This window comes from Balaenoptera acutorostrata, chromosome 20 (genome assembly GCF_949987535.1).
Source record: "Balaenoptera acutorostrata chromosome 20, mBalAcu1.1, whole genome shotgun sequence".
In the NCBI taxonomy this organism is placed as follows: Eukaryota; Metazoa; Chordata; class Mammalia; order Artiodactyla; family Balaenopteridae; genus Balaenoptera; species Balaenoptera acutorostrata.
Genome location: NC_080083.1, coordinates 2,475,603 through 2,495,249, shown reverse-complemented (window position 1 = coordinate 2,495,249; position 19,647 = coordinate 2,475,603). Strand labels below are relative to the sequence as shown.

General features: G+C 47.2%; 1 protein-coding gene across 15 annotated transcripts in view; it reads left to right on the top strand.

The window, feature by feature from the left end:
* Nucleotides 1–19,094, top strand: part of NCOR1 (nuclear receptor corepressor 1) — a 147,772-nt gene extending 128,678 nt beyond the window's left edge. For 11 of the 15 annotated variants that reach the window (XM_057535226.1, XM_057535236.1, XM_057535231.1 and 8 more), the window contains 11 exons: nt 2–167; nt 504–994; nt 3,423–3,551; nt 3,913–4,073; nt 4,240–4,463; nt 6,987–7,133; nt 8,745–8,887; nt 12,737–12,790; nt 13,240–13,461; nt 15,816–15,995; nt 16,145–17,197. In XM_057535226.1, the coding sequence (XP_057391209.1) occupies nt 2–167; nt 504–994; nt 3,423–3,551; nt 3,913–4,073; nt 4,240–4,463; nt 6,987–7,133; nt 8,745–8,887; nt 12,737–12,790; nt 13,240–13,461; nt 15,816–15,995; nt 16,145–16,329 (2,102 nt within the window). In that variant the 3' untranslated portion in view covers nt 16,330–17,197. Of the gene's footprint in view, nt 1; nt 168–503; nt 995–3,422; nt 3,552–3,912; nt 4,074–4,239; nt 4,464–6,986; nt 7,134–8,744; nt 8,888–12,736; nt 12,791–13,239; nt 13,462–15,815; nt 15,996–16,144; nt 17,198–18,144 lie in introns of those variants that run through there. The other 4 variants (XM_057535239.1, XM_057535238.1, XM_057535237.1 and 1 more) reach the window with 3 other exon arrangements.
* The last annotated feature ends 553 nt before the right edge of the window (nt 19,095–19,647 follow it).

The window sequence follows — 19,647 nt, the reverse complement described above, 5'->3', positions numbered from 1 at the left end:
GGCTCGGAACAGCCCGGCCGGCCCAGCAGCCACGGCTACGTTCGCTCTCCGTCTCCTTCAGTCAGAGCTCAGGAGACCCTGCTGCAGCAGAGACCCAGCGTTTTCCAGGGAACCAACGGAACCAGTGTGATCACACCTTTGGACCCGAGCGCACAGCTACGGATCATGTAGGTCTCTGTGTACATTTGGACCAAAAATCCCCGTCTTCTGCACACACGCCTTTAAATCTGTGACTGCAGTAGTTTAAGGAGAGTGATGTTTCCTCCTGCTGCACGCTGTGTTTGTTGCAGTCCGTCCGTCGTGCCCCCCACCCCCCGCCCCACCACACACACACACACACACACACACGCACGCACGCACGCACACACACACGCACACACACACACGCACGCACACACACACACACACACACAAACACACACCCCTCCCTCCCTTCCTCCCCCACCCCCTTCCCCCTGGGAGCGTCTCCCCTTCACAGACCTCTGGTTTGGTTTTATTTTCAGGCCGCTGCCTGCTGGGGGCCCTTCCATCAGCCAGGGCCTGCCGGCCTCCCGTTACAATACTGCTGCGGACGCCCTGGCTGCTCTCGTGGACGCCGCAGCGTCTGCTCCCCAGATGGACGTGTCCAAAACAAAAGAGAGTAAGCATGAAGCTGCCAGGTTAGAAGAAAATTTGAGGAGCAGGTCAGCAGCAGTTAGTGAACAGCAGCTAGAGCAGAAAAGCCTGGAGGCGGAGAAGAGACCCGGTCAGTGTCTGTACACTTCTTCAGCCCTGCCGAGTGGCAAGCCCCAGCCTCATTCTGCAGTAGTTTACTCTGAGGCTGGGAAAGAGAAAGGGCCTCCTCCAAAATCCAGATATGAGGAAGAGCTAAGGACCCGAGGGAAGACTACCATTACCGCAGCTAACTTCATAGACGTGATCATCACCCGGCAAATTGCCTCGGACAAGGATGCAAGGGAACGTGGCTCCCAGAGTTCAGACTCTTCCGGTAGCTGTATGTATCTCAACCCGACCTCGCACTGTGGTACCGAGTACGGAATTACTTGATTCTTTAGGGAAAGCAGAACCATACGGTGTAAAGAAATTCTAATCTTGGTAGTAAATGTAATGGAAAGGTTTTGTGGGTTACGGGTGCAAAGTGTCTCTTCTGCTCTTATGACTCTTTAAATATCAGAGTGTCTTAAGTAACCTGTCAAGGTGTTTTCCATGAGAAGCCATGCCCTTTGTGGAGATAAGGTTGGAAGGGAGATAGAGGCGGAGCTCGCTAACATCTTCAGGTTCTGGAAGGTGATGGATGTGTCATCAAGCGCGGCGCTACCGAGGCCTCATTCCTCAAGAAACGTTTCCTGGGATGTGGTTCAGTATTTAGGCCGATACCCCAAAGCCTCTAGTATTCTTTTTCTAGGATACAGGTTTTTTAAAAAGCGAGACCACCTTGTTGGTAATTATTATTATTGGTAATTGGCATTTCTTGCAAGTTGGATTTTGACCAAGTCTGGTTAGTCACTTTGATATCTACCCTGTTAGGTGTAAGAATTCACAAATCTACAGTAAAATGCTAGAAGAGTTACTTTAAATTTATTTTTAACTATAGCCTGAATTCTATATAGAATTCCTGAAGGAACAGGCCAGTATTTAAACGAGTATCCATTAATACTGAAGTAATTTAACCATACGTAGTAACCTCTCATTTCCAGTAATGAACTGAGTCGAGTCGGAGACAGTGACTTGTGGTCGCTGTGCACCCGCATGCGATGCATCGTTCTGTTTAGTTTAGTTAGTTCCACGCCTAGTCGTAACCTATTTGGGTAAATACCCCATTGCTGAGGTTCTTGGAGACAAGTGGGGGGCAGCTTGGTAGCCTGTTGTGTAAATGAAAGGCATCCTTTAGCCTGGACTGTGAAGATCAGCCCAATAGGTATTATCCATGCAGAAAATTTGGAAGGTCCCTAGTTCTGTGACTAGGCCTTTTGGAGGGAAGTCACCCGCACGCATCTGGTGACCCGACCTGGGGCCTATCGAATGCTCGCTCATCACCCGACAACACTTCTTTCCAGTTTGCGTCGCAGAACGTCTGAGAGCAGAGAGTCTGGCTGCTTTTGTGAGTGTTTATCTTTTCGCCACTGAGTCAGTTCCTTGCGTGAGCCCACAGGCTCTTCACAGGTACCAGCGCGCCCTCCAGTGTCTGCTCGCCAGAGCCCCCGGCCCTGCCTCAGGCGTCAGGAGCAGTGAGGTCCCGGAGTGGTGCCAGGCCTCCCGTGACTGTGCGTTGGGTGTGGGGGGCAGACTGGGGGGCTGGCGCGTGAACAGTGACGGATACCCGCTGCTGCAAAGCGGTGTCAGTTACTTTGAGTACAGTGACTTACGTTAGTTCTCCAAAGACAGTTTCCACCCCAGTTACCAGGTTTCTGTCCTGAGTGTACTAGACCCAGGTTACTGCAGCTTCCGTGGCCTGGTGGGGGGCAGGAGAGGGCTGTTGAGATGAGGTTGGAGGAGTGGGTGGTGGTCTAGTAGCAGCGTTCATTCCCACCTTCTGCCTGCGTCCAGGACCCATCATCGCCTGGCCACGCTTGCTGGTCTGGCCAGGGTCCTACGCCCTTTGGGCCTCTGACCGTTTCCTCAGGTGCTTCAGTGCACTCAAAGGTGCACACAGCACTCGCGAGTCAGACGGTTCCTGAGCAGGAGGTCACAGCCCCCCGGCACCCCCGTTCTCGGCTCTCAGGCCACGGCAGGACTGAGAAAAGGACCTGGACCCCCACTGCGTAGACGCTCAGTTTCCTTGGGAACCGCATCGTAGAAGGGCCCTTCCCTGGCGTGTGCATCCTCCCTTTCTGCTAACCCAGCGGAGTGACTTTGCTTCCTTGAAGACATTCCCTACCATTTCTGTTCATCTTTACAGTGTAACGTGGTGCTAAAAAATGGGAGTAATTTTTGTCAGCAGTACTCAGTGATTTGAGAAAATCATTGTGTGATGTTACTTAACCTACAGCTTTAAAGTCGTCCTGGTAAACAAGAGCTGACTGCCCCACAGAATGGAAACGACTGGCAACAGTGGACTGTTGACATCTGCTCTCTCGTGGGTTTAATCCCTTCTGATGAGTTTCCTGGTGATTTTCTTTTCCAGCCCCCAGGAGAACGTCAAGCTCTGTTTCTGTTCTGCCTCACCTAAAGGTCTTAGAGCCCACAGACTTTCAGGAAACTCCGTACCCTGCCAGGATTAGGAGTCTGAGGAAGCGCCTACTGACCTTTGACACCATGCATTGACCCCGTTTTTTTGTTTGATTTTTTCCCCATTGACCTGAGGTGCCATTGAACATTTCTCAGAGTAAAAACCGAAAATTTGCAAATAGGTTTGAAGAGCTTGGACTTCTGAGACTTTTCATAGGATTAGTTTTAAAATAGAGTCTTTTCTTTTCTTCAAGTATCTTCTCACCGGTATGAAACACCTGGCGATGCCATTGAGGTGATAAGCCCTGCCAGCTCCCCCGCGCCGCCCCCCGAGAGGCTGCAGGCCTACCAGCCGGAGGTCGTGAAGGCGAGCCAGGCAGAAAGTGGGTCTTTGCGTGTTTTCACGCTTCCTTCTCCTTGCCTGTCCAGAGCACGTTAAGAAATAGCTCGTTTTGTTTGAGAGTAATCTTGTATGAGTCTAGAAGCATGTAAAACTTTTAAAACTGCTCTAACGGAAAACGGGTTTTAAGCCATTATTGATGACTTTTTTGTGTATATTTTAATGATAATAGTTGATATTAGTTTTGTTTGCTAGTCTTCTGATTTCTCTCGGTGAATAAATATTTTTTCTTCAAAATTAAGATATGAATTCCCTTCCATGTGTTTCTCTGCGTTATGTTTAATCTTTGCTCATGAGTGAAAGGCGGGCCTCCCTGGAGTAAGACATCTGTCTGTCCCCGTTAGACGAAGCCTGCAGGCAGTACGAAGGACCGCTGCACCACTATCGGCCGCAGCCGGAGTCGCCCTCCCCGCAGCCGCCGCCGCCGCCCCCGTCTTCACAGGCCGAGGGGGTGGGGCAGGTGCCCAGGACACACCGACTCATCACACTTGCTGATCACATCTGTGTAAGTTTCTCACTCTTCTTACTAGTTTTGTTTTGTTTTGTTTTTTAAGAAAGATCATGTAGGAGGCACATTTCACGTAGAATCACAATAAAGTTGTCTAGATTTTTTACGCTACGCTTTTTTGAAAGTACTCAATGGCTCTAATTCCTTCTTCTCTCACGCACAGCAAATCATCACGCAAGATTTTGCTAGAAATCAAGTTCCCTCACAGCCTCCCCAGCAGCCTCCCACTTCTACATTCCAAAATTCACCGTCTGCTTTGGTGTCTACACCCGTGAGGACTAAAACATCAAACCGTTACAGCCCAGAATCCCAGTCTCAGTCTCTTCACCATCAAAGACCAGGTTCAAGGGTCTCTCCAGAAAATCTTGTGGACAAATCCAGGGGAAGGTATGGTCTTTATTTTAAGCCATATGTAAATTTCCCAACAGTAAAGCAGTTTGTATCTCCAAGTTAGGAGATTCATTTCTTATACCTAAAGTTATTTTACCTTCATTCCCTGGAAAGTGTAAATGAAGGCTTTTCCTCTGTATATTATTCTTGGAATGTCTACTGGGCAGTTTGGTCCTATACCTTTTTATTATGTATTCACAAGTTGATTGCTCTACTCTGTGGGTTTGCAAAGACAGTTAGGAAGAATGTGTGGTTTGGTGGTAATGTCGGGACACTTTGCCTGGTTCTTCAGAATCCTAAGAATGTTCAGATGTTTAGGAAGCTGACATTAAATAATGAAAGTGAGGCCAAGAGAGGCACCACGAGAGGAAACACGTTTATATGCAGGGCTACTTGGTAAAGAGCATGTCTTCTCCCCCAGTGCTCTGCATTTGGAAGTTTAAAATGGACGCAGGGCTGTTCGTTCAAGGTAGTAGACTAAGTGTTGGGGCATGTGAGTTGATGTAGAGCAGCATGAACTTTCATGAAGTTCATAAAAATGCTGAGGACAAGACTGGGGTGTCAGCAGGTCAAAGATTCTGCAAAGATCTGGAAGACACACAGCGGGGTAGATGACCCAGAGCAGCGGAAGCCACAATTCAGTTTGCAGCAGAGGTGGTTCTCCGGTCTGCCTTCCGACACCCCCCAAGTTAGCAGAGAACATAGGGAGGAAGAATAACGTATTTAAGAAGCTGAATGTGCTCATTTGGGAAGAAACAACAACTTTATTGTGGGACTTTTTGAACACACAGAAGTAGAGAGGACAGTGCAAGATGCCACCGTGCATCCATCGCCCACCTTTAAGACCGTCAGCACAGGACCAGTTTGTTTCATTTTATCCCCACTTGCCCTACCCTCAGACCGGGTTGTTTTGAAACAAATCTCAAATGACATAATCATTTCAAGAAGCTGGTTGATCTTAAGGATAAGATGAAAACCCATTCTCTTTTAACAAAAAACAAAAAAAACAAGAGAACTTGTTATCAAAGAAGAACAGAAAGGTATAGCAGAGTCATTCATGGTACATTCTTGTTTTATTTTTTATTTTTATTTATTTATTTATTTATTTTTGGCTCTGTTGGGTCTTCGTTTCTGTGCGAGGGCTTTCTCTAGTTGCGGCGAGCGGGGGCCACTCTTCATCGCGGTGCGTGGGCCTTTCACTGTCGCGGCCTCTCTTGTTGCGGGGCACAGGCTCCAGACGCGCAGGCTCAGTAGTTGTGGCTCACGCGCTTAGTTGCTCCGCGGCATGTGGGATCTTCCCAGACCAGGGCTCGAACCCGTGTCTCCTGCATTGGCAGGCAGATTCTCAACCGCTGCGCCACCAGGGAAGCCCCATGGTACATTCTTGATACGAAGTACTACGTAGATTTTGAGCAGTTGATGGCATTTTTGATAAGAATCCTTTTGACTTTTTCACTTGTAATTTCTGCATCACTACACCTGTACATTTGAATGAGGAATGTTACATTTCTTTCATTGGTTTTAGTCGGATTACCTGGTTTTACAGTTTAAAATGTTTACAAAATCCATAGTGTTGTAAAACACCATTAACTGATCTTTCAATCTATGAGCGAAACACAGAGGAGTTTTTCTAGAGTTTTAGAACAGAATGTAAATGCTGTAAATCACATAAAAATGGCTGAGTATGCTACGTGTACAGTTAAAGTAGACAAACTACAGATTAAAATAAAATGGCCAACGACATAGAGAAGGTAGTCAAGCTCTTCATCTTTCATGGAAGGAAACTGATAGATACTGTTTCAAGTTCTGATACATCCAGAAAGGTATAAGAGTGATTATTTAGATGATTTAGAGGTGACCACCAAAGAACTAAAAGAAAAATGGTCAAAAATGGCCACCTCTAAGAATTGGATGGGGTGAGGTCAGGGAAAGAAATGACAGATAATACATATATATAATTATACTTATCTATAATAGTAATAAAAGCAGATATTAAAGGTCACAGATGGCTTTTAATATGTACAGTCACTAAGCCAAAAACTTTTTTGGGCCCAAAGAGTGTTTATCTCACACCATCCTTACAACATGGTGTCCAGAGGAAAAACATTAAATTGCAGGTGTCAGCGTGGCGCTCAAATCCTTTGTCTTTTAACTTAATGGGGAAGTAACCTGGTAGGTCCTGGCTCGAAATCAGCAACAAGACCCTGGAGGGCTCAGCGGAGTAGCTGGCCAGGGGCAGGAGGGGTCCGGTGCTGGGCAGTGACCTCCCCACAGCGCTCGGGCTGCGGCCCGTCCCCGGCACCGTCTGTCATGCGACTCCCGTGTGCCTGGACGAAGCAACAGTAACAGACTTTTTCAAAATAACTAGGTACAGAGTGAGTATATGAGGCCACTTTTTTCTGATACGTATTGCCAACTTCTGGTCCTTGAAATGACTGAAGTAACGAGGTAACCAGTTCCTGTTCAGGGTAAGCCGCAGGTGAGCCCTGGGAAGACTGTCTAATGTTTTGTATGTTCCAGTATCAGGCCTGGAAAGTCCCCAGAGAGGAGTCACGTCTCTAGCGAGCCCTACGAGCCCATCTCCCCACCCCAGGTTCCGGTCGTGCACGAGAAACAGGACAGCGTGCTGCTCCTGGCCCAGCGCGGAGCCGAGCCCGCGGAGCAGAGGTGCCTGTGCGCGCGCTGCATGCCTTTCGTTTTCCTGAAGTCAGCGCGTTTTCCCTCTTCCGGGTCATGTGTCAGGAGGATCGTTCTGTTTCTGTTTTCCTAGTGACCTAATGCCAGTGGATTTTAATGAAAAAATTGTAATATTTAAATAGGTCATAGAACATAACTGTTCATTATTCTTCTTGAAGTTAAGTCGTCCTAGATCTTATTTCTAAAAGCTTTCTGTCTGTGTGGTCGCTGAACCCCACTTGAGTGCTTGCCGGGCACCCGGCGTCTAGGCTGTGAGCGGAAGGGGGGGTCACAGTGAGCCCCTGGGCTGGGCTGCTTGCTGTGTGTTCTCTTCGCAGTTTCTGACCCTAACCCAACCCTAGGAATTATTAGATTCTTATTCCCATTTGGTTTAGACGCCTTTGACTTCGCCCCTGCCTGGTCCACTTCCACCAGCGATCTGTCTAGAGCTCAGGTGGACTCGAGCACTTACTCGGTCACGAGCGTGGCACTGAACTTCTCTGTGGGCAGGTGCACGCTCCTCACCCCGCTTGCCGCTCTGCCCTCATGCTTCCCTCCCTGTGCCCTGACTTCTCTCATCTGAACTCGTGCTGTTTTCTTGGTGTGGAACACCTTCCCCTGATGCTCTGATTTGCTGGTGATCAAATAAAGTGAGAGGGCGTCCAGCTTTAGACCAAGGTCTGTCTCACTCCAAACCGTTGGTGCATTTCTTAACAATGTGTCATAGTTATTTACTTATTGTATATACTAATAGGCAACCAAATAGAGGTTGGTGCCTTTCAAGGAAATGAGGACGAAATCCATTTTTGGAAAGGGAATGATGTTAAATTTAATTATACGTTTACATGTTTTCCCCTAAGCTTGTGAGTTTTCTGAGGACAGAGACCACGTCTTAGTCATTTTTCTTTGTCTTCCTTGGATACAGTAGGTGTTCTCATGTTTGAGTGATGGACCAGATTAAATTATCAGCACCTTTCCATATGTTCTCTGTTACTGTCTCTGGCACTAGTTAGATCCTGGGTAGTCCTGCACTGGTAGAGGAAACTTGTTTTTCTAAATGTGTTAGTATAGGAAGCTGCCGATGAAATATGAACGGAAGTCTTTATGTGAAACTCAGCTCATCTGGTTGCAGGCTTGAAAAGATTCTAATAAATAGGTAATTTTTTTCTACATTGTAGCTATTCTGTTCAAGTCTAATTGTTGCTTAGGTGTGAGTGCTTGCTCACATTTTATAGGCAGGTGTGCTAGTAGTTACAATTTTATTGTACTTCAAAGTAATTCTGCTAGTAAAATAGTTCCCAGCTTACATAGTAACCCTAAATACATCAGTGCCTGTGCTGTTGAGCAGACAGAACCGTGACGAGCGTTCCCATTAATGTCCATTCACTCTTTGTTAGGAATCTTGGTTCTAGATTATGTCTATTCCAGTCCTCATTTTCTGATGTCATCTTTGGGTCCTCAGATGTGATGTCCTCACTGGCTTTTGGTCACACACTGTCCTTAGGCTGTCAGCACAGACAGACGGGGAGGGACTCTGGGACTGGTACTAGCATGGGCGGGGTAGGAGTGCACGATGGTAACACACGTAACTGTCCGTGACAGGAATGATTCCCGATCACCAGGGAGTATAAGCTACTTGCCTTCATTCTTCACCAAGCTGGAAAACACCTCACCCATGGTTAAATCAAAGAAGCAGGAGATCTTTCGTAAGTTGAACTCCTCTGGTGGAGGTGACTCTGATATGGGTAAGTGGGATTTCTTTCATGAACCCCCAATAAAATATGCATTAATAATGGTATCTCCAGTGTTGCCTCTCGTGTAATCCTTGAGTTCGAAGGCTCTTACAGGCATCTGTCCAAGCACAGCGGATCCTGAAGCTCCTTCCCAAATGTCTGTGGGCACGAGAGGATTTCCTGTTAGGGAGCAGGCACTTGCCTCTTTCCGCAGCCCTCCATTTTCTCTTGGAACAAGTGCCGGGTCTAGGACGTTTGTTTCTCATGTGGGGCGGGAATAGCCCTCCAGTGTTTACTGCCCTGGTCTGAGTTTCCTCCGTGCGGGCCGTCTCAGCTGTCTGCAGACAGGTCGTGCCCTTCCAGTCTTTTCTTTACACGCACCCCAGATTCAGTGGTTGTCCGTCAGGTGGCCTGGTTCCGAGCATTCCTGCCATCCCAAGTGTTCTTCACGAAAAATGCTTTATTCGGCTTAGCCTTTCAGTAGGTTCTGAGTACTGTGGTAGGACCCACACCACATTCATCATTTTAAGGGGGTCTGGGGTCATATTAGGGTTTTTTGACAACCTATGTGCTGTTAAGTTCCAATGCACTTAATGTCGGTACAGATAGCAGGCCTCCTGAGATGAGCTGCCCTTGAGCCTCCGCTGGCTGTCCTTCTGTGTGCCCCGCGCCGAGCATGGGACGAGGCCCTCTGTGCTGGCTCCTTTTCTGCGCTGCCGGTGTCTTTGTGGGCGGCGTGCGAATCTGCTAAACCCGCCAGCTGGGACGGTGCCAGCGTGAGGAGCGGCAGCCGCCGGAGCTTCACGGGCAGCACTGCTGGGCTCCAGGCACCGTTCTAAGCGGGCACGTGTATAGACTCCTGTCGTCTTCATGACAAAGCCTACACACCACGTGCTGGACTCACCTCCGCTTTGTAGATGAGGAAGCTGAGACTCGGGTTTCGTAACTGTTGCAAGTTACATAACTAGTGACTTGGGCTGTGGTTCAGACTCAGGAATTCCGGCTCCGGAGTCCATGCTTCCAGTAGTTCTGCGCTCGGATCCTCACCCAGGCCGCTGGTAAATGTACACTGGGATAGAGCTCTGGGGCATCCAAGCCTTTCCTTAGGGTGGATATGCACGTGCCCGCTGTTTTCAGCACTCGTGCCATCACCCAGGCTTACTCGTGGTCCTTTCCTCACGTGTGTCCAGTGATGCAGAAGCTGTGTGGGATGCCCTGTAGAATCCAGGCCTCCTACAATCTTTTATTTCTGGGCTACCTGCTATCAACTGCCAGGTGGAGGTGTGTTTGGATCTGTGACACTTTGTGATTAATAAAGGCCAAATGTCCCAGAGAAAAAAGAGGAGCGCAGTGTCACTTGTTGTTTGCGTAGTTACTCTAGCTCTTGGTGACTAGATGCACTTTTTAAATGGCAACAAACCATCTAAAAGAAATACTTCAGAAGGCTGACCAGAGTTGCCCTCAGGCTTACAGATATTCTTTCTTTCTTCTTCTTCGGGAAGAAATTCTTCTTGGTAGGAAAATGCCATGTATGAATTGAAGAAGCCTACTTTATAGTTTTCTTCTCTCTTCTAATGTTTTCCATTGTCCTTAGGCAGCAGCTCGGTCATTCATTCATTCGATAGTCATTTATCGAGCGGGGTGCTCTGTTGGGTGCTTTTAGAATGACAGGTGGTCTCTACTCTGTGAAAATGTATAATGAAACAAGTATCTAACTGTAACAGAAGATAAATTTTATTAAGGTCGTAAGGCAAGTACTAACAGAATTTGCTTTAGTTTGGGATTTCTGATTGTGGAAAGGTACAATTAAGGGGTTGTACTAAGGAACCAGTGGGCTTGTGGGACCCCAGGCACATTGGGTTCTCACCAGGAAGTAGAACTGAGAAATCCAAGCCCTGGCCAACCAAGACAGCTTCACTTCACCTCAGGGCTCCCACCGAGGACATCAGTGCCTTTACTCTGCAAAAAACTTAATGCTTTAAAACGTACTTTATCTGATCTCTCTGCCGCTGTTGACATTAGTGACCCACTTCCCTCTTCCAGAAATACTTTCTTCTCTTGGCTTTCAGGTACTGCTTTCTCCTGTTTTCCCCCCCACTTCTTTGACCATTTCTTGTGTCTCCTTAGAAGCTAGGTCTTGCTTTGCCTGGCCCTTGGATGCTGGTTTTCCAGTTTCTCCCCTTGCACTGTATTCTGAGTCATTTCATCCACTCTAGCGGTTTGCACTGTGTGCTGAAAACTCCCAAACTTGTATCTGGAGTTCAGCTTTTTGTGCTAAGCTCTACCTACAGATCTTTGCTGCCCTCATTGCTTCTTGAATGTCTTACTGGCTCCTTAAATGTCTAAAATGACTTCCCACGCTAGCTCTCCACACACAGACCTCTGTTCCTCCCCCTCCTCCTCCATGGTTCCCTCCCGAGGCTCCACAAATCGCTCTCCCTGGGTCCTGTCCGTGGTCTTCACCCCGATGCTACTTCCTCCTACTGTCACGTCAGCCTCAACAGCTCCTGAGTGCCTGTCTGCGTTTCCCTCATTTCTGAGTAATTACCATGTCCTCTCGTAAGTCCGCCCGTCTGTCTTACACCAGGGGCCCTCAACCTTCACTACCCATCACAGTCACCTGGAGGGCTTGTTAAAACACGTGCCTACGGGGCTGCAGGAATCTCAGAAACCGGCACTTTACTAAGCTCCCCAGGTGATTCTGACCTGATGGCCTCAGAAAGTACCCCGCTGACCTGTGAGCTCCACAGGTGAAGGAAGGGGTGTATTTTAAGTCCAGTATCTTAGTGTTATCGTTGGTTGAATACGAAATTGTCTTCATATGACCATTTTTGATCAATATGAAGGTGATTTTATTACTCAGCCAAATAATCGCTCAGTAAGTATTTGTGAAATGAGTGAGTCCTATTCCCCAGGTTTTGTGGTAACTCCCAGGCTGGCCCTTCCACCCTGTGCCATTTCCAGTTCAGTTCATCTGCCACTCCCTGACCTGTAAAGGAGGAGCCTGGGCCGCGTGGTCCCTGCCGTGCAGTCTTCCTGGAGCTTCCTCCTCCCGCCCGGGCAGTGCTCCCTGACCCCAGGAGTCAGCGTCTGGGCTCCCGTGCGCTCCCCATCTGCACGGACAGGCCCCCTTCTGGGGTCTTGCCCAAAACCGCACATTCTTCCCTGGGACACCGCTCGTTTACAGCCACCGACTGACTTCCTACATTGTGTCTTTAAAAGTCTCAGCATCGAGCTGGAAGACGTGATGAAAACACCGTTTATGTTCCCAGATTCCTTCTATTTCTGGCACAGTGCTTTACAAGTAGCTCCCAGGTTGTCCCAGCTGTTGTCATTCAAACTGAGCAAATGACAAAGTGCACAGTTAGCAGGAATGAACAGAACCAACAGGCAGAATCTTTCTCTCATCCTGGGATCAAAAAAATAGTTTCCAGGTAACCACAGCAGGGACACACGCGGTCGTGTTCATGCCGTTAACGGGGCGTCTTTCCCCCGGATCTAATCTCAAACTCGGATATTCGCAGGGTCTTCTTAAGAGTCACCGTCTCTTCCCCGGTGAGCCTGGGTTCCTGTTCTGAGGGCAGCTTTTCCCTCTGTGTGTTTCTCCAGCACTGCAAAAGTTCCTTTCCTTCCTGGGCTATATTGTACTCCTGTTCTGATTTCTTACTTTCTGATTTCTTAAAAAAAAAAAAAAAATTATTTCTTTCACTTTATCTTCACTTAATGGGTGAAAAATAAAGTTGAGATCATGGAAAATAAAAAGGTTAGTTTTATTGCAGGATTTTTTTTTTTGAGACTTTATCTCTTTCGATGTATGTGATTATCACATCTCAGTTAACTTGAATGTTTGTTTAAATACAGCAGCTGCTCAGCCAGGAACTGAGATCTTTAACCTGCCGGCAGTCACCACCTCAGGTAAGGTTCAAAAGACATTGTTTGCCAGTAGGAAACTGGTACAGTAGCAGTCAGTCCAGCAAATAGGTATTGAATACCGACTGCATACAGGAAACTGCTCCAGGAAAGCTCATCATTTAATCAGGGAGGGAGGGAGGGAGTCAATGGCGTTAAATAATGAGTTGAGATTCAGTAAGTACTTGTTGAAAAGATAAATGAAGAAAGAGAATCAAAACTATTAAAGAGCTAAAAAGGGAAGAAAGCCGTCGTCGCGTAACTCTCACACAAGTGGGTGCCTGATTTAACAAAGAAAAACACATTGCCTGTGAGTTACGCTCGCTGGACTTAGCCGGCCTCCGTGTGGGCTCTGTGTTGTAGGCACCTTGCCAGGGGCTGCGTGTCCTGGGGGGGCTCCTGTCTCCCGACCTGCCCTCGGAATCAGGCAGACGCATCGTGCTCGTCTTTTGCAGGCTCCGTGAGCTCCCGAGGTCATTCCTTTGCTGACCCTGCCAGCAACCTCGGGCTGGAGGACATCATCCGGAAGGCGCTCATGGGGAGCTTTGAGGACAAAGTGGAGGACCACGGGGTCGCCATGCCCCAGCCCCTGGGGGGGGTGCCTGGTGGCGCCGGCACCTCGGTGGTGACCAGCGGTGAGGCCCGGAGAGAGGAAGGGGACCCGTCACCTCATTCAGGTAAAGGGCTCATTTCCGTGCTCTTCTGCCGCCTTTCCCAAGAAAAAGCCAATTTATACCCCAAGTTGTAACGGATCACTAAGAGATTTCACTTATGTGCTCAGAGTCACCTCTGAAGGTTTCAGTTACTTAAACGAAGTCTTTTTTTTAACCTGCTCAGACATGTTAGTAATATGAAATTTAAAAGGATGAAAATTTTTACCCAGAAAGTTACCCTCCAGCATATCAGTGTTTATTTTTGCTTGCATCTAGTCCTTATCTGTATACATACACTGTAATTGTAATACAAGTGCAATTTCATATTCTGCTTTTGAATCAAAGTAACTTACTATTGTAATAAAAATGACAGGCTCAGTATAAAAGAATTTTAAGCCACAGAAAAGAGTAAGAGAAAAAAACCAGATCACATCGTCTAGAAAGCTAGTGGTGTTGTTTACATAAAAGGACAGCTTATTGGAATGAGATAAATTTATGCATCCTATTAAAAGCAAGCACACAAAAACCAGGACTTTACTCTTTATATATGTATATATAACCTTTCTTCTTAATCTTTTTTGAGAATATCTTTTATACCTTAAAAACTACCTGAAGGTCAGCAACATTTCAAGTTTAGTTTATTTTCCTGTTATGGTCAAACGATCTCACTAAGGTTAAGAAAACGAGATTAGGGGTTTTAGTTATTTATTTTTACATATATATGTTAATTTTAGGACAATATGAATTTACTTCCTGCTCTAAAAGATGAGCCACTGTCTCCCATCTCTGCTCTAACCTCCCGATTTTTACTGATTTTAAGTGTGTGTGTTTTAAGGTTGTAGTATTGGTGACTTACACAATTACAGTTATCCTGGTTACATAATCCTTCTATCATGGTGTTTCTTTCTGGGAAAGTTTTCACACCGTTTTCTCCAAAAGGCTGCTGTATCCTGAGGTGCATGCGCGACAGTGTCTTCTTGCTGCCTTTATGTTTGAGACGGCGGTTTGGCAGGTCATAATACGCAGCACGTACTTTTCTCAAAACATCCCGTAGACACTGTTAGGTTTTTTTCTGGCATTCATTGTTGTATAAAAAATAAGACCAGATGTCTCCCGCGCCCCCACCTTTTTTTGGTGGTGACTCTCTGCCCAAAGAATCCTTTTTTTCCCTCGATTTCGATAAATGTATCATGCGTGTGTTAGTGTTCCCCATCCTGTACCAGATCTCCTGATCCCAGGAGGGCGTTTGCCCCTTCAGGTTGGTTTCTGCATTCAGGGAAACGTTCTATGCAATGTTCCTCTTAGTTACTTTCTCCTCCTTTTCGGGGCCTCCATTTCAGAAACAGTTACCTTTTTGTCGGGTAGTCTTTGTCCTCTGTGTCTGTTAACCTTCTAATTATTTTAGTCATCTTGATCTTTTCCTGTTGCTTTTACTGCGAGTCTCTCAAGATTTTTCCTTTGCACTAATAATTCCCTTTCCCTCGTGTCTATTCTGACCCTTGCTGTCTGTCTTTTGCTTCCTAAGCCCTTTCGCCCCTTTCATTTTGGTTATCTATTCTTTGAGCTTCTTTCTTAAACTGGCCTCATGTATTCTGAAGTTTTCTCCAGTGTTTGAATCACCTTCCCTGCCCCCGCCCCCACCCATTTCTTTATTATAGTCTCTTCCTTATCATCAAGGATTTGCATTTCTTCTTTTTCCAGATAGTTGGAGGGGTCAAAGTTGCTTCCTGTTCCCTTTTTCTATGCCTCGGAGGACTGGGGGCAGGGCGAAACTGTACTGCTCGGGCTGAGGAAGACAAGTGCTGGTGACCTGGACTCTCATCTCCTCTGAGATCTTTTTAACGTTTTGTTCTAGAGCCCACTTGGGGCTTCCCACTCCTGCGAACTTCTGCTGAGTTCATCAGCTGTACAGCCTGGAGAAGCAGAAAGGGCCACCTTGACTTGTCAGGCTCTGCTGAGGTCCAGTAGTGCCCTGAAGGGGCTTCTGTTCTACAGTTTTCTTCCTCCTCTGTAAACTGGTTGGGGAGGAGAAAGTGAGGATTTAAGATGTTTGTCAGGCAGCTTTCATTTCCTTAAGCAGTTTCTGTGCTCCAAGGCCAAGAAAGAAATGATGTTCCAGAAATGCTAGTTCCTTCATTACATGTTTCTGAGTTTATGGCATGAGGACATACCCCTTTTTGACTTTAGCTGCTATAAGTAAATTCTGGCTTTCTTTTAAATATTACTTTTTTACTTCATTAGGCCCTAGGATTTGGATTCTTCATGCTACCATTTTGCTTCCTTCACTTAGCATTAGATAATCATCAGCATTTTGGTAGATTTTAAAGTTGAGAACATAATTACTAAATATCAGCAGTAATAATTTATTTCACTTTTAGGAGGAGTTTGCAAACCAAAGCTGATCAGCAAGTCAAACAGCAGAAAATCGAAATCTCCTATCCCGGGGCAAGGCTACTTGGGAGCTGAACGGCCCTCCTCGGCCTCCTCTGTGCACTCAGAAGGCGATTACCACAGGCAGACGCCAGGCTGGGCCTGGGAGGACAGGCCCTCCTCAACAGGTGAGGAGCTGCTGGGAGTCTGAAAGCAGCCGACGTCAGGGCCTCGGTTAGCGCGGCTTCGAACACCGCTTCCATCACAGCCTCATTAGGGGGTCCCACCGTCCGGAGCAGAGGCCGAGCGCGTATAACCTCCCCTCCTCCTCCCACAGGCTCGACGCAGTTCCCCTACAACCCCCTGACCATGCGGATGCTCAGCAGCACGCCGCCCGCGCCCACCGCCTGTGCGCCCGCCGCCGCCAGCCCCGCCGCCCCTCACCCGCCGAGCAGGATCTGGGATCGGGAGCCGGCCCCGCTGCTCTCCGCGCAGTATGAGACGCTGTCCGACAGCGACTGACCTGCGGGAAGGGGTCCCGGGGCCCCCCGGGCGGGGGAGGGGCTCTAGTTTCTGGTGGTTTCAGTTTTAATTGCAGGCCAAAAGCCTGCCCTCCTAGGACTTGTGCCCAGAGACTTTTCAGGAGAGCCTGGGCCACAGACGACGACGAAATGATGGAAGTTTATTTCAAGAGTCCAATGAGGGGAAAAGGCTGCCCTGATATAGGCAGTTCAGTGGATTATTATAATAGTGGAGGATTGGAATGTAGAGTTTTTAAAAAGTGGATAATTCCTGTTCTTACATCTGTTTGTAAAGAATGTCTTTAAATCACTCTTCTGTAAATAGATGACCTTTTTGCAGTGTTTCCCCTCGCTCTAGTATCTCGTGTACTTATATTCAACTCAGCGCATCAACTCGGGGGGTAATTTTTAAAAATCTCGTCTTTTTAACCTTTGCCTTCTAAACAACCTCATACAGCCCAGTTATACAATGTTGGCTGTCACGGGCATTGTACTTTTATCCAATTTTGTTTCCTCCAAACTCAGATTCCCAGTGATGTTTAAAATCTTGTGATAAATGTTTAGATTTTTAACACAGACCCTGTCATAAAATCTGTACGTTAACGTATTAGGGTCAAAAGGAGAAACAAAATTCTGCCATACTGTAAATTTCCAGTGCAGGCTTTAATTTTTTTAAAATTAGAAGCACTGAAAAATAGTACTGCATGGGTATTGTTATAGTTCAGTTTTTAACGTTTTAAAGGCTTGAGGCATACCTCACTGTTATGCACACTGGTAATTAACCACGCCCAAGAACTCCTTTTCTCCTGCATTTGATGCAGCCCAACAAAGCTTTTGTTTTGAAATAAATCTGACTGCCCTGTCCATTAGCTACAGTAGATTATTTGTGATTTAAGGCTTTTGGTGTCTCAGGTTTCAAAGGAAAAACTTACACTTTCCTTTAGTTTGCTATCTGTTATTGGTGGAGTCAGGAGGTTACCATCTGCGCAGAGCCTCAGTGTTTCAGGTTTGCTTCGTGCTGCACGTCCTGAGCTCTCGTGGGGAGCAGCCGGTCCTTCCCCTGCGTGCCACCCTGTGCTTACGTTCACTTTGACTCCTTGTGGGCAAGAGTTTGCCAGATGTTTTTATTTCACTGACTCTCAAGAAGCAAATAACTTAAAAGACTGAATTTTAAACCCATTATGGTACTAGAGGATCAGTCTTACCCTTCAATAATAATTGCTTGTTGAATTAAACATTTTTTTTCATACAACTTTAACATAGCATTGAAGCATCCTTCTGTAGCACACGGATGCTAATGGTTTTGGGGGAATGCCACCAAGATAGAGGTCTCTCAGGATGATAAAAACTAGCACTTTATAGACTCTTAAGTAGACCTGAGCTTTTCAGCAAAAGTAGTCAAGCCTCTGAAGACAGCAGGTGTCCGACAACCACTGACTAAGCGCCTCCTTTGTAGTGGAGGGGACCTTGTCCCCTTTTTATAGATGTGGATGCAGGTTCAGTACATTGCCCACACGGTTAAATAAGCAACAAAGACAGGGCCACAGACCGACACTAGTCTGAAGCCAAGGGAACTGTACACCTGCGTGTGCTTGAGGTCCTCAAAGTAAGCTTTAGATCAGGTGTAGTGGTCAAATCCCTACTACCTGGAAAGCTGGTACGACTTTATAAATACATAAAAAGTTTTAATGTGAATGAAAAACAGTAACTTAAGGTTTTTGCTTAAAATTTTGTTTAGGTACTAGTAATATTTTAGATTTTAATTATATTTGTCAACAGTCCCAAAGAGATGATGCTGGTATTTTTCTATGACTAGTTCTTGAGAACACGTCAGATCAGAGCCCTGTGCGTCGACCTGTGCAGCTCCACTCAGGACCCAAAGGGAGCGGCTGTTGACCACTCACCCCTCCTCATCACAGTGCAAGTTGTTTTACTTCACCTGCCGCCACCTGGAGAAGAGATCCCGCAACGGGAGACAAAACCCACGGTCCCGCCTCGGTTCAGAACAAGGGCAGGACAGAGTGCAGGTCTGCGGAGGGGGCAGACCGTGTGGGAGGTGGAGGCCCACCCCGGCGTGACGTGACCTGGCCAAATCAGCTGTGAACCGAGGTGGGACGCTGAGGGCTGAGACCCCAGGGTTCTGAAGCTACAGCCTGGCAGGTGGCTTTCTTTTAGCCCCCAGAACGAAGTTACGGTTCACAGAACTGTGACAGCCAGCCGGTGTCCACCGTGTGTTCATGAGGAGAAGATGCGTCGTGCTTGAATGTGGGTGTGCTGGGTGATTCTTTCTTCAACTATCCATGCCCTGAAAGCTCCAGTGAGATAGTTCAAGTTTTCATGCTACTGTGAACGGTTCACCTTTGGATTCAGCCCCGTCAGTGGCAGGCCAGTCCTCCTCGTTTTGCTGCCTCAGTGCAGTGAACTGTAGTGACCGCAGCGCGTGCACAGGGGCTTTCTGAAAACTCCCGCAGGTGTTCCGGGACCGGGCGCCGCATCACTGAGGAGGCTCAGAAATTCTCAGTAAAACCTGGAGCGAAAAACCTCCCTTTCAGTAACTCCTGCAACTGTGAGGAGGTAAAAACGTTCTCAATGCAGAAGGTGAGTAGTTGACAATTTTTTAAAGTCACTAATAAATGAAGACTGGTTGCACTGAAACTCAACGTGAGTTAAAGTTTGTCTCTCCAGAGTCAGACTTGAGTGATTAAAGTGGGAAGATGGATACATCCGCAATGTTAAGATGATAGTTTTAGTCTAATCCCTGTATTTTACTTTTATTAACTAACTCTTTAGTAAATTATTTTTTTATGAGAAACTCAAAGATTATGGAATACATACACTATTATTGCAGAGTGTCTAGTTTATTATGAAAGGATTCTCTCAGTATGTACACAGGAACCCAACTGTCAGTTTATCCCCCACCGCCCGCCCCCCCCCCCCCCACCACCGCCACGGGCATACCAGCAACAACAGGGTTCCTTCGTGGTACCTAGAAGAACCGCAAAACTGCTGGGATGAAAACACCATCGATGCCCCCTGTGTTGTGTACTTTACGTACTCTGAGGCAGTGTGATAAAGCTCTCAACACAGCGGCCTATCCAGGTAAGGTCATCCGCCAAATGCATGCTCCCAGGGCTAAGAGAGACTCTCACTACAGACGAGGATACTGAGACCCAAACTCCAAAAGCCTGAGCTCGGGTCCAGGGCACTGGTTCCTCTACAGCAGCAGTGGGACACGCCACAACGACTGGGAGGGTTTCAGCGCTACGCCTACAGGGCCCCACTCGGTCAGAGGGCCTGGGACACCCGTGACCGGCTGCAG